At 38.0% G+C, this 13,940-nt stretch overlaps 1 protein-coding gene across 1 annotated transcript; it reads left to right on the top strand.

The window, feature by feature from the left end:
• Positions 1-8,350: 8,350 nt before the first annotated feature.
• On the top strand, positions 8,351-12,248 carry LOC107796642 (uncharacterized). Its single transcript, XM_016619433.2, has 4 exons — positions 8,351-8,488; positions 8,597-9,842; positions 9,951-10,031; positions 12,128-12,248. The coding sequence occupies exons 2-4, from the start codon at positions 9,579-9,581 to the stop codon at positions 12,134-12,136; spliced, it is 354 nt and encodes a 117-aa protein (XP_016474919.1). The 5' UTR covers positions 8,351-8,488; positions 8,597-9,578; the 3' UTR covers positions 12,137-12,248.
• Positions 12,249-13,940: the final 1,692 nt, after the last annotated feature.

The following is a 13,940-nucleotide window of genomic DNA, read 5'->3' as shown; positions in this document are numbered from 1 at the left end:
TAAAAATCTCGTTTTAAACCTTCATAATACTGATAACGAGATGCGAGGCATGAAGACCTCATAATTATTTACCCGAATTAACGAGTCACATTTAACGCCACCTAGGTGGGCACCTACCTCGTAGGTTAAAACTCAATAATTACAACACGAATTTGGCAAGTATGCATAGAGAATTTTATACAAGAATTTTCAAATAATGCGAACAGGCATGACTCCCTATTAGTACTATAGTACAAATTTAATATCACAAGGGAGAACTTAAACACAAGAATTTTCCTCACAAGGATCTCGTCCTTATATAACTTCCACCGCAGCTCGTAGACCGGTTTAAGCATATCAATTTATATTAAAATGCGAGGATCTCGCCCTCAGTTCTAAATTACACGTTATATGCACATCGTGCCAATTGAAACTTTCCATTTTCTCCTTTTAAATAATTTCCGTTAAACAAAATCACAACACATAATAAATCCCACACCGGTAGGGTATATAATTCATAATTTGTAATTAATTATCCAAAAATTACATCAAAACTTACCGAAATGAGTAACAGAAAGCCACCTTTAACCTCGCAGCTCTTATTAGTGACCATCATGGAATTATAGGCGTAGTTATCTCCATAGAATCTCCCAATATGAGTAAACACATAAGTAGATTATAGAATTACGAAGCTCACTCATAAGTGGAGCACAATAGGAGGACTCGTCTCGATACTCTAAACCGAATCAAATTAAGAAAATTATTCCTTTATATTAAATCGAGGTCGTACCTGTAACGATACCATCTGATGTAACGACCTCAGCCATACCATAAAAAACAATATATCAATGGCTGGGCCTCCACCTCTAGGACGCCATCTACCCGCCCATCCTTCACCCCTAACTGGTCGTGTGGGTGGTGTAATAACTGCAATGGGGCACGTAGCCTGAGTGCTTTGATGAAATATGTCTCTCTCAAGTCTGGGACAATTTTCTCATGATGTGCCTAGTATCACCGCATTCATAACAACCCCTTTGCGGGTTTGGCTTCTCATACTGAGTCTGTGTCAGTTAACTGGAATAACCATTGTACGAAACTCATATCGGTGGTGCATTAAAAGAACTTACTGGAACACCCCGAGTAATCCGATGTGCGGACTGGGCTGGCCGACTGCTTGAGCCCCCGCCATAATAATTTATACTTGCAGAGTAAAATCCACTGAATCCTCCAGAACCTCGAAACCTCTTGGTCTCCTTAGTTTCCTTTTTCCCCACCACAAATACGTTCTAATATCTTGGTAATTTCTATCACTAGCAGAAATGAAGTATCAACCTGTAGATCCTAAGTCGTACAAAATTTTACGATCATAATTGAGTCCTTTAATGAGTCTGTGGACTCACTTCTGGCTGTAGGAAGTAAAGTAGGAGTATGACGGGCTAACTTATTGAACCTAATGGCATATTCTGACACCGTCATAGTGACCTGACGCAACAGTTCAAACCTTATGCGCCACGCATTACGGAGAGTCCAGAAAACAAACTCTTTCAAAACCATTTCTCAGAACTGAGCCAAGTGGGCGGTATTGCATTGGATGGTCTGCCCTCTTCATAGGCTTGCCATGAACACCGGTAAAGAGTTATCTCCCCCAAGGCCAATTTCTTCTTTTGTTATGCTGACTCAACACTGTTGAGCTATCCCATTTCTTAACATACTCTTCGATTCTTCTTTGGGGTAACCCTTACCCTATTTATAACATTCGTCCTTTAAGAATTGTCATTCTGCACTGCTTTGTTCCTGCTGCAAACAAAGAAAAATTGTGAGTTTTAAAAGTGGTGGTCGGTTCGTGGCCTTGATGTCTTTGGCAACTTGGCTTTGTACCCATCTTCTTTTAATGATGATTTCAACCTGTCACTAGATATTTCCTGAATACCACTTCCATTTCTGCCTTTGACTTTTCAAACTTTTACATGATGGTTGGTCGCTTAGGACTTAACCTTTTCAACTTTAGTTTGCCTTTGTGGCATTTCACTTTCGACTTATTTCCTCAACACTTTCAATTTCAAAGAATTGGAGAAACTTTGGCTTTTCAACCTTTGCCAAAGCGGTTAGCCACTTGGAACTTAACCTTTTTCAACTTCATTTTGCCCTTGTAGGCACTTTTAATTTGATTTTCTCCTTACAAGAGTTTTTGATTTCGAAGCATCGGCCGCCATGGCCAGTCGAAGTCGACTTGACCCCTCTGCCGAGTCTGGGTGCCTTTTTTGCATATTAGCTTGAATCAAACGAGAGTCCTGTAAATCAGTCTTGTTATTCCTTCTTTGCCTTAGTTTCAAAGCAGAGTTAGACCAAAAGGGATTCAAGGAAAAACAAACAGTAGAATGGAGAATGAATTTAGACAAGAGGTATCCCTTTCGGGGAAAGGAAAGAAGGACTTATCTGGAGTACATGCAGATTTCAATAAACATGACATACTTTTTAGACTGGATGCATGATCTGTGTAAACTGTCCGACTCTCAGAAGTTCATCAAAACTTTTGTCTCAAAATCGAGAAACCTTGCCCAGGATTATTTCGATGCCAATGGTTGTGAGGATTCTCTTTTCGATCAGTGGCGCCCTTTGTGGGTTTTCACCAGTTGACCTCTCTCTTCTCACCATCGCCTTATAGTGCTCTTTGCGAGTTTTCACTAACAAGACTTTCTCATTTTAATTTCTCTGATTACCATCGCCTTACGGTACCCGTGAGGGCTTTCACCAATAAGACCCTCTCATTTTATTTCTCATTTGATCGCATCGGATCCAAGTAACTATATCCTCCAATTTGAACCTCTTTGTCGATTGATCGGAAGGACTTGAAAAGGATTTTGGGTAAAAAGGATTTGGATTGAATTACAACTTTGGAACCTCTAAGGCGAAACCATCACCGAACCATTGTAACATCTGCCCCAGTTTTTTTTTTTTTTTTGGGAATGTGAATTTTTGTTTTGGTGTGACTGAACCCTAGAGAGAGGCTGCCTATGTATCCTTTCGGAATCAAGTCGAAAGTAGTTCAAGCAATATGAACTTGTTTGATTTTTTGTTTTGTTTTTCTTCTGTTTTGTTTTCATTTCTCTTTTTTTTTTTCTTCTTTTTTTTCTTTTTCTTCTTTTTCTTCTTTTTCTTCTTTTTTATTGAACTTGTTTGATTTTTTGTTTTGTTTTTCTTCTGTTTTGTTTTCATTTCTCTTTTTTTTCTTTTTTTTTCTTTCTTTTTCTTCTTTTTTATTTGTTTTTTTCTTTTTTTAATAACTCCGTCAGGTTCCAAAGAGGGTAATCAAAGAAAGGTAACCGACTCAAAGGGTTGACAAAAGGGTTAATGGTGTTTGGGTAGCGAGAATAAAAGCCTTCGTCATCCCAATCAGAGAACATTAATGCTACATAGAGGGTCGAACATAATACCTTTTGACTGCATCCGCGTTGACAGTTGTTTCAGGGACATTTCCTTCGATGTTTCCTAGGTACAACGCTCTCTTTTGGCAGCACTCTCGTTATAATGTATGGACCTTTCCAATTTTGAGCCAATTTTCTTTTAGCTTCTTCATGAGGTGGGAGGATACGTCTTAGGACGAGTTGTCCTATTCCAGATTTCCTGGCCGCACTTTCTTGTTATAGACACGAGCCATTATTTGTTGGTACAATTGCCCCTGGAAAACTGCGGCCATTTGTTTTTCATTAATCATAGTCAATTGTTCCAACCGGGTCTTGACTGATTCATTATCCTCGATCTCGGCTTCAACAATGATCCTAAGAGAGGGAATCTCAACTTCGTTCCCATTTTCTATTTATTTTCTTACAAGCCTTGTCTTCAAAACATTCTACTTCTTGATTAATTATTTAGAGGTCTGACAACGTCTTAGGATCTGGGCATGAAGTCCGCAAGCATGTCATGTGTTTAAAATCTGCATTAACAGAGCTGAAAAAAGAATAAGAAAGGTGACAAGATTAAGAAAAGAGACATTCCTTGACAATAAAATATTAATTTTATTTGATTTTTTAAAAAAATTTTAAAGATAGAAGGGTTTACATCAGAAAGTAAGACAATAGAAGTAAAACGTCCGGATTACACCCTGAAATAATCTGGACGCAGAAAGGATAGCAAGACTGGCTACCGAGACTCCCGTTTGAAGGGGGACTTTCAGGATTGGCAACCGTTTTTAGATTTTCTTCTGTCTCGGCAATGGCTGCAATGGCCTTCAGTGCCGGATCAAATTTCTCATTTTCACAGATCATTCAGACTATTGGCCCATTAGTGTGAGTAGGGAGAGGATTGTTCATCATATTAGGGGCCTATTCATCCCTAAGCATTATTGTCTTGACCTCGGTGAGGTCTTCCACTGCTCTCTTAAAAGTCCAACAGTCTTCTGTATCATATCTCACTATTCCAGAGTGGTATTCACATCTAATATTAGCCGGTGCGAAGGGAACTCGGGGCTTGGCCGGTTCGGGGCCACTACTGCAGCAGGCCTAGCTTGACTAGCTTTTGGAACAAGCTCGAGTATGATTCACCAATAGGGGTGAACTGATTCTTTCTGAAAGGCTCTCTTGGGCAAGGATTGTATTGGGGATCATTTGGTTGGGGGATTATATGGAGCTTGGTAAGAACGAGCATTTCTGGGAAGTGGATCTCCATTTTGTGTATAATGCAGTGGCCGTGTGTAAAGTTGCGCGTTCATCACCGCATAGGGAGGCGGTGCAACGACCTGTAATGTAGCCTTAAAGGCAGCATAACTCAAGATTCGACCCGTTTTTTAAACAATTTTCGATCATCTCCCCAATTTTGATAGCCTCGCCGAACGAATTACCCATAGCGGACATCGTGTTCTGGAAGTAGTCCGCCTCTTGGGCCTATTGGAAGACCGTAACCATTTCTGCTCCATCCATTTGAGTTTTTACCATGGTGGATTGTTCGCGCCATTTGACAGCATATTAACGGAAACTTTCCGTCGTTTTCTTTGTCAAACTGGATATAGAGTTCTCTTTTTGGATTTTCACTTTTGCTTTCTTTTTTTTTTCTTTGTTATTTTTGTCACACTTTTTTTTTTCTCTTCTTTTTTTTTCACTCAATTTATTTGATGGCAATGATCGAATCCGATGGGGATTACCTACGTATCATGACCCCAAATGAATCAGACCTTGCGTAGTTCGGGAGATCAGAAATAAAATAGATAAACTAACTTCCTTTTTCTTCATATACTAATCCGACAAAATCTCCTAGCAAAGAAAATATTTTAAAATATTTTTCCTTATTTTTTTGTTTTTTTTTAATTGGTGAAAGAAAATATTTTTGAATTTTGATTTGTTTTGTTTTGTAAATTTCAAAAGAAACAAAATATTTTTTTGGATTTTGATTTTGTTTTTTTTTTGAATTTTGGGAGAAAGACATTTTTTTTAAGAAAAGGAAGAAAATATTTTTGGACTTTTGGTCGAAAAAAAAAACTTCTAAAGAAGGAATTAAAGGAAAATATCTTTTTGGATTTTTGAAAATTGGGGGCCGGAACCGATAGGGTTTGCCTACGTATCTCACATCCGGTGAGAATCAGACACGCGTAGTTCGGTCGGTGTTGACCTAATAGAAAAACATGATTTTTTTTTTTGGTTTTGTTTCAAAATATTTGGCTTATTTTTTAAATGACTCTTTTTTTTTTCAATATTTCCGCAGAGTTTCATGATTTTTCAAATACCTGGATTTTTCATAACCGGGTAAGTTTCTCTCTCCTCACTCTTGGTTTTTCTTGATTTTTTTTCTATTCTAGAAGATGGTCAACATGCAAGCCGAAACAAATAAGTGCACAAGTAACACGTTAAATGCATTAGGATGGTCTTTTGAATTGGGTACACCTGTCCTAGACAGACTCAACCCTTGTGTTGAGTCCCCAAAGTCAAATGCACGTGATGCAAACAAACATACCTACTAGGGATTCGACATGAGGTTTGTTCTTCTAGGTTTAAATCATGGTGGAGAAGATATCTAGACTGGCTTACTCGAGCGGACAACTCGAGCCGGGGTGGGTCAGCGTACCGGTAGCATTGCTTTCCGGCTTAGCTGGTGGTACTCCCCGCCTAAAATATGTGTGACTAAAATCCTTCACCGAGTGACAAGCACCTCGGTTATCTCAAAGAAAGCAGGTTATGTCAAGCAAATGCCCAATTTTTATTTTCAAGAAGACTTAGATGGGGTGCGGGAGAAGACAATTTATATGTATAGTTCAACAATATCTAAGCGGTAAAAAGCGAACAAGTAGCACATTAGGCACAAATAAATCGCAATATATACAAAATTAATAAATCCAAATAAAAAGTCAACATGTGCAAGCCCGAATTCTATTATCCCCAGCAGAGTCGCCAAAGCTGTCACACCCCTTGTTTTACCCAGCAAAAGATATGTATGTTTATGTGGATTGTGAATTAAAGAGTTTTTCCAATTAAGGTGACATTTTTGAAATAGGGATTATTTTGTTATTCAGAGTCGCCACTTGAAATTGATTTTTAGTGTTCCAAGTCACCTTTTATTTGAATCCCTAGTCAAAGGAAGGTTTGACTCTTTTATTATTGGTTTGCGAAAACAAAGTCCGGATAAGGAATTCTGTTGACCGGGGAGAAGGTGTAAGGCATTCCCCGAGTCCCGTGGTTCTAGCACAGTCGCTTTATTGACTTAAACTTAGCTTGAATATCTGAATTATTACATGTTTAAAACCTTGTATGCGTTACCGCTTCTATACCGCTTTTAATATTTATAGAATTTATTTAAATAAGTCACGATGCCGCGCACCTATTATTTTTTTTACACATTGCGAATCGCGTCACGTGAAGTGCACCCACGATTTACAACATGTTTATTTTTATTATTATTATTTGAAGTTATGATCGGGTCACATGGAATGCATACCCGAATTGGGGTTATATATCATGACTATACCACGTGAACCGTACCCATAGTCACGATGATTTATTTAATCTCACATTACTAGTAATAAAGTAGATAACGACCTTGTTTGCATATTTAACAACGATTATAGCTACAATTATTTAATCATTTCAGTAATGAAACAATTCATCAATTTCTCTAAAGCAATACATAAAAGGTCTGCAGCGTTTTATTTAATCACTTTGTTTAATAACCAAAATTTGTGATTCAAGTAATTGCTAATTAACAAACCCAACTATTTCCTTACTAGGACAAATCCCCTTTTAGTATATTACCCATTTAAAACAACTGAAAATCAAAACTTTTTATTCTAATTAAACTCAAAACTTAAATGTTGTCCAAATTCATTCACAATGAGGCATCATGAATTCATCAAGAATGCATTAACAGAACCCAAACAAAACACATGGAAAAGATTCATGAACAAACAAAAGTTTTAGGAAAGGTAAGAATGAACCTTTATACTCAGCAAATAACCTTCTTCAATAGATCAAAACGCAAAGCTTCCAACGTAATCAAAATATATGAATCCCAGAGATTACAACTCGGATAAAGAACTCGAACAAGACCCACGGCAGGAGCACTCGAACAACGACCTCCACGATTTTGATAAAAGAAAGGAAATTGGGTTCCGTTCGGGTGATTTTCGGACTGTTTCATGGAGGCTTCAAGCAAGTTTCATGGCTGCGTACGGAGATCCATTTTGGAGCTCGGTTCATGGTTGTTTATTTTGGAAAAGTTTGGGGCAGGTTTCATGGCAGTTTTCGGCGTTTTTTGGGCTGGATTTTGCTGCTTTTTGGACTGATTTCATGGCTTCTAAATAGCTGATTTTGCAGCAGCTATGGTGTTTTATTGAGATGGTTTATGGACTGGTTTTGAGAGCTGGTTTGGAGGTATTTTTGGGGTTACTTTCAGCTGATTTTTCATGCTGATTTGGCGTGATTTTGGGGAAAGTTCAGGATGGTTTTAAGGACTGATTCATGAAGGGGTTTAGAGGGGGTTACGCTGTGGCATTTTGGGTTGTTCGGAAATGTTTTGGGGGTGGTTTGAGGGCAGTTTTTGAAGCTGTTTAAAGCTGGCTTTTGGGGGGGGGGGGGATTTTTAGGATGGTTTAATGCTGATTTTTTTGGGCGAAGACTATGAGCTTTGTATAGCTATCAAAATGGCTGAAGGTGCTGGAGTTGTGGCTGATTTTGGGTATGGGGTTTGTGAGTCGGGAATAATAGTCTGATTATTGCAGGAAATCCCCAACTCTAGAGAGAGTTTATCACGATATCTCAGCATAATGAGACGAGAATATAGTATGAACGGTCAGTTCTCTTCCTCTTTTATGTTTTCCTTTCACTTTAGAGGTATGTGGATCAGTGGGTCATAGTTAATCTGTTCTTCATTTTCTATAATCAGGAACAGAAACAATACGAATGAGGTATTCGGAAGTGCATCCAATACTTTCACTCCTTCACAAGGAATTCCAGAAATAGAACAATTAACAAGACTGCTGTCGTCCACTAGGGATACGCTTATTAGCCAAACTGCACAGCGCTTTCTCGTAAGTGCTTGCTCCTGCTTATGTTTTATTAACTGCTCTCCAATTCCTTCAAATGTTCTAAGATCAGCCGAACATTTTTGACTGGTGGGAGTTTCTGTGTTGGCATAGGAATTGGAAAGGGATCTGCGCCAAAATCTGAACGTGAGTTATCCGAGGGTGCGCCAGGGAACCCAGTCAAATGCACAGACAACAATTGGAACAATGTTCAACAATCTAGGTGCATATATTTTTGAACTTGGCCGTGCAGTGATGGGAGTCCGAATGGGTGACAATGGGGTATTATACTTTGCTCTCTACTAAATGGATTAGTTTTTCTCTTAATAACATGATCATGTCTGTTATCATTTTCAGAGTACTGCCGTAGTTAATGCTGGCCCTGCAGTCTATATAACCGACTCGGGTCCACTGTCCATCCAGGTAGCCTCGTCATTGTTCCTCTACTAAAACCAAATCTATATCTGACAATTAAACTTTGTAAATCCAACGTTCTGTCCGTCAACAGGAAGAACTTTATTCTGTGCTGCTCTTAACAATACACAGGCTGATCAACTCTGGTTTAGTAAATGATAATGATACGAGGCTGCACCAGAGGCAGGTTGGTACACAAATGATAGGAGGTTTGTTACGTAGGTAGTTCATAAGATTTGACATTATTTCTGTACGCTATCTAGCAGGCAAATGAGCAAGGTAAGATGAACGCGTAGTTTTATGTGCACCATAAATAGAAATGAAATAATATAGTTCACTTGTGAAATTATTACTTACTAGTTTCTCCATTTAGACTCATCTCTTGGTCAATGCTTATTATACAAAATAAAAATATCAGTTTCAATATCAAGTTTTTTTTTTCTTCTTTTTAAATCAAGGAAAAAAAGTGTCAGTGGCTGTAAAGAAGTTAAGAGCTAAGTTGGATTGACTAACAACTAGAAGAGGTATTCAAAATAGAAATCTTGAAGATGCATTGGCGTTTTACTGCTATAAAAAGGGATAAAAGCATCTAGATCTCGTCGAGTCCCTGAATTTGGTTTAAAATATTTCTCAAAGATGATTCTATGATCTTTATTCTTAATTAGGAAGACAAGCATCCAATATGCTACGAGTCAGATACACCAGATACTTTCTTAGACCCATAGTTGCCACAGCTGATCAAAGTGAAGTTCAGGTGCCACCAGGAAGTAGCGTACCAACGGAAGTTAGCCAATTTTTGAGAAGTATGTTCCTCAGTGGTGAAGTTCAAGCTGCTACACCTGCAGGTGCAACTGTGAATAACGTCGTTGACAACGCAGGGATATTAGGTGTATCTTCTGGACCATCAATTATAGAACCAAGAAGTGCTCATGAATCAGCTGGTGAAGTAAGTGTATTTTGCACCTTGAATGTTAAATAGTACAATCTTATGCTCTACACTTACGCAACTAGCATAGACTCAGCTTTCAGTCTATGCATCGACGTGTTTGTGCAGCCTGCTAATGAAGATGTTGGGACCTCTCATCGACAAACAGCTGATTTTGCTGAAAGCCCATCACATGCAAAACGACAAAGGGTATTACTATACAATTTAAGTTTTCCTGTCCATTATGCAGGCAGTTTGAGTTCTTTCATCCTCTCTACGTAAGACCTCTTCCTGTTGCTTCCACATAGAACCTTATAATTTAAGGAAGAAGAAAACAAGGTAACATAAGAAAGTGGCATAATTTCAAACTGTCTCAACTTCAAACAAAATAATAGTACAAGTTTCAGTATGACTAACTCCTCCTTAAATCCATTGACCATTGGCGGAGGCAGGAATTTCGGTAAGGGGATTCACAAAAATACAAAAATGGCATACTTGGTATTTGAACTATGACATATGTAATCTTTGAACTCCCTTTACCACTAATTTAGAAGTTTCTCTTATGTCAAGGGATTATATAAAAAAAAAAATATTTTTACCTTTGTATAATAGGAGGATTCGCCCTTGCCTTTGACATAGGAGTGCTGTAGCTTTTAACTTGAATATTCCCTTAGTTTTCCTATGGACATGTATATTTAAGTGGATGTGTATTCTTATAAATAAAAGTTTTACCAGTGATTCACAGCAACTATTCATATATTGTTAAATATTCAAGAAGATGTTAAACCTTTCAATTAGATTCCGATACATCAGAGGATATATGGAATATTTGGATTCATTTGTGTTAACTTCTTATTGATTTGGAGAAAACGTATGACAAAAGGTTCCTAGAGAGGTTCCATGGAGTTGTCCGGAGGCAAAAGGTGTGTCGGTTGCTTACATTAGGGTGGTTAAGGACATGTATGATGGAGCTAAGATTCGGGTTAGGACAGTGGGAGGCGACTCAGAGCATTTTCCGGTTGTTATGGGGTTACACCAAGGGTCTGCACTAAGCCCATTCCTATTTACCCTGGTGATGGATGCACTGACACACCATATTTAAGGGGGTGGCATGGTGTATATTATTTGCTGAAGACATAGTTCTGATTGATGAGATGCGAGGCGACATCAACGAGAAGCTGGAGGTTTGGAGACAGACCCTTGAGTCTAAGGGTTTCAAGTTGAGCAGGACTAAGATGGAATACCTAGAGTGCAAGTTCACCGTCGAGCCGATAGAAGCAGGAGTGGACTTGAGGCTTGAATCACAGGTCATCCCCAAAAGGAGCAGTTTCAAGTATCTTGGGTCGGTTATACAGGGGGATGGAGAGATCGACGAGGATGTCATATACCGTATGGAGGTTAGCGTCTGGAGTCATGTGTGACAAGAAAGTGTCATCGATATTCAAAGGTAAGTTTTATAGAGCGGTAGTTAGACCCGCTATGTTGTATGGGGCTGAGTGTTGGCCAGTTAAGAACTCACATATCCAAAAGATGAAAGTAGCAGAAATGAGGATGTTGAGGTGGATGTGCGGGCACACTAAGATGGATAAGATTAGGAATGAAGATATTCGGGAGAAGGTGGGTGTGGCCCCTATGGATGACAAGTTGCGGGAAGCAACGCTCAGATGGTTCGGGCACGTTCAAAGGAGAAACCCAAATGCCCCGGTAAGGAGGTGTGAGCGGATGGCTTTGGTAGATACGAGGAGAGGTAGAGGGCGGCCTAAGAAGTATTGGGGAGAGGTGATCAGACAGGACATGTCGTGACTTCAGATTATCGAGGACATGGCTCAAGACAGGAAGTTGTGGAAGTCGAGCATTAAGGTTATAGGTTAGGAGGTAGTTGTGCATATTTCTATGGCACACCAGAGTGAGGCTAGTCTGTTAGAATTTAGTCTTAGACTGCTAGTGGTTAAGGTTGAGTTCACATTACTCTTTCGTTCCTCTTAGTGCCATACTTTATCTACTGGTTATTGTTTTGCTTTTTATCTATTTTCTGGTTCTTGCGATGCTGTTATTTTTTTTTTTGTTTTATTGACGGTACTGATATATTGTATTTTTCATCTTCTTGAGCCAAGGGTCTATCGGAAACAACCTCTCTACCCCTCGGGGTTGGGGTAACGTCTGCGTACATACTACCATCCCCAGATCCCACTAGTGAAATTTCACTGGGTCGTTATTGTTGTTGTTGTTGTTGTGTTAACTTGTGATTATGGTAGGTGCTGAACATACTTATTAATTTAGTTTTTGGTTGCTGTTTTTTGACACAGATGGAGTGATGCCTTTGTTGTGGGAGCCTATTTTGTTGTAGTACATCATGTGTTTGGGGTATGATCAGCTGGCGACAAGATATTGCCAATTACTAATAGATAGTTAAATCATTCTTCAGCTCTGTGGAACTTTGTAGTTATTTTCTTGTCTGTTTTGTGACGATTTTTTACTGGATCGATCTTCCCTTAAAAACTTATGACAAAGGATTTTAAGCTTTCTGCTCATTGGTGTTGTCTTTTCATGATTTACGCTTTTACATATGTTGCCTTCAGATTATATAGTAGGAAATATATATATTAAAATTAAAATTAAAATACGTACAAGGATAGAGTGTAAGAATATTCACAGTTTCATGATATATTCCGTCAGTTTAGCTTGTTGAAACCTCAATTGTTTCCTTTTAAATAGTGATTTATTTGGTTTCATTGCACTCAATGGTAGAAAAAGGCAAAAGCTTCTTTTACAATATTACAGTAGGTAACACTAGGGTGAGACCTATCCTCTAAAATCTATTTGTCTTTCTTTATACCAAGGAAAGAAAAAGGTTACTTCCGGATCAGGAATAATAAATAAAATTGAAACAAGATTTAATTTTATACCAAAACGACTTCTGGCATCACTAGAATCTATGATCTAAGGTTTGCGGAGGTAAGAAAAGGTGTCCATAACTTGCTTCATCTGGTTATATTATATTATATTACTTAAACTTTCCTGCAATTACATTTTATGTGAATAAATTGTACAAAAAACATTTATACGATCACGTCTCTAAAAAAGTAAGTAATTATTTTGGTTATAAACTGCTACCATGCATTCATTTGTTTCTTTTTCTGGCCATCCTCATTATACTAATCTGCATACCGGATTCATAAACAAACGAGAAGCACAATCTAATATTGTTTTCCTTTTATGCATGGTAAATGCATAAAAGGAAAGATAATCAAACTTATAGTGTATTGAATTAATTATATGGTGTAGATATATAAGTGCTATCTATTGGTAGCAATTTGGGTTCAACTTGGTTTCACTGAAAAGCTGTAGTGAAGTCAGTAAGTTGGGAATTGGAAGAACGCAAGAGCTTAATAAACACACAAGAAAACAATTATTTTTGTTACATTTCACATTACAAAGTCTAAATACTTCATACTACCAATACCGAAAAAACTAGTCTGATATTTTCTTTTTTATGCTTGGAACAAAGGAATATGAAACAGAACTAAAATTCATCAATTATGAAATTAAAAAAAGATTAGATAAAGTTTTTAACTATATCTGATCAAACTTTTTGTGGCGCTTTCTACTCCAATAGTACTCCTTAGGCGAGATCAAGCTCTCCACATAATTAATGGTGTAACACATAGATACTTTCTCTCCACGAAGATGAAGGTTTTGCGTATCATCATTCTTCGGATTGTATACAACAAATTTTTCTTCAAGATCATTTATCTCCAAAACTACTACTCCAGAAAAAGGGCATTACAATTCCATAAAAAGGATTTATTTCTAAATTCCATATGAAAAATAATAATGTCCATGATTCCTTTACTCCATATTCCTTCATGACCAATATCTCAACACTCCCCTTATCATCTTTCAAGCAAGCCATACTTAGACATTCATTTAAAACTCCTAAACCAACTAAAGCATTCTCTTCTTGATCAGGCTTAGGCTCTGGGACGGGAAACATGTGGAATTTTTCAGAGATAGGATCAAAATAAATTATTTCTTTACAAGGACCAAAACTATCCCACATAACCCTTACTCTGTAGTGAAGTTGCAAGACATAGTGATCGCTCCTTGCCGTCGTTGAAT

The sequence above is a fragment of the Nicotiana tabacum genome, chromosome 18 (genome assembly GCF_000715075.1).
Source record: "Nicotiana tabacum cultivar K326 chromosome 18, ASM71507v2, whole genome shotgun sequence".
NCBI lineage: Eukaryota > Viridiplantae > Streptophyta > Magnoliopsida > Solanales > Solanaceae > Nicotiana > Nicotiana tabacum.
Note: the sequence above shows the minus strand (reverse complement) of the source record. Positions and strands in the feature narration are given on the sequence as shown.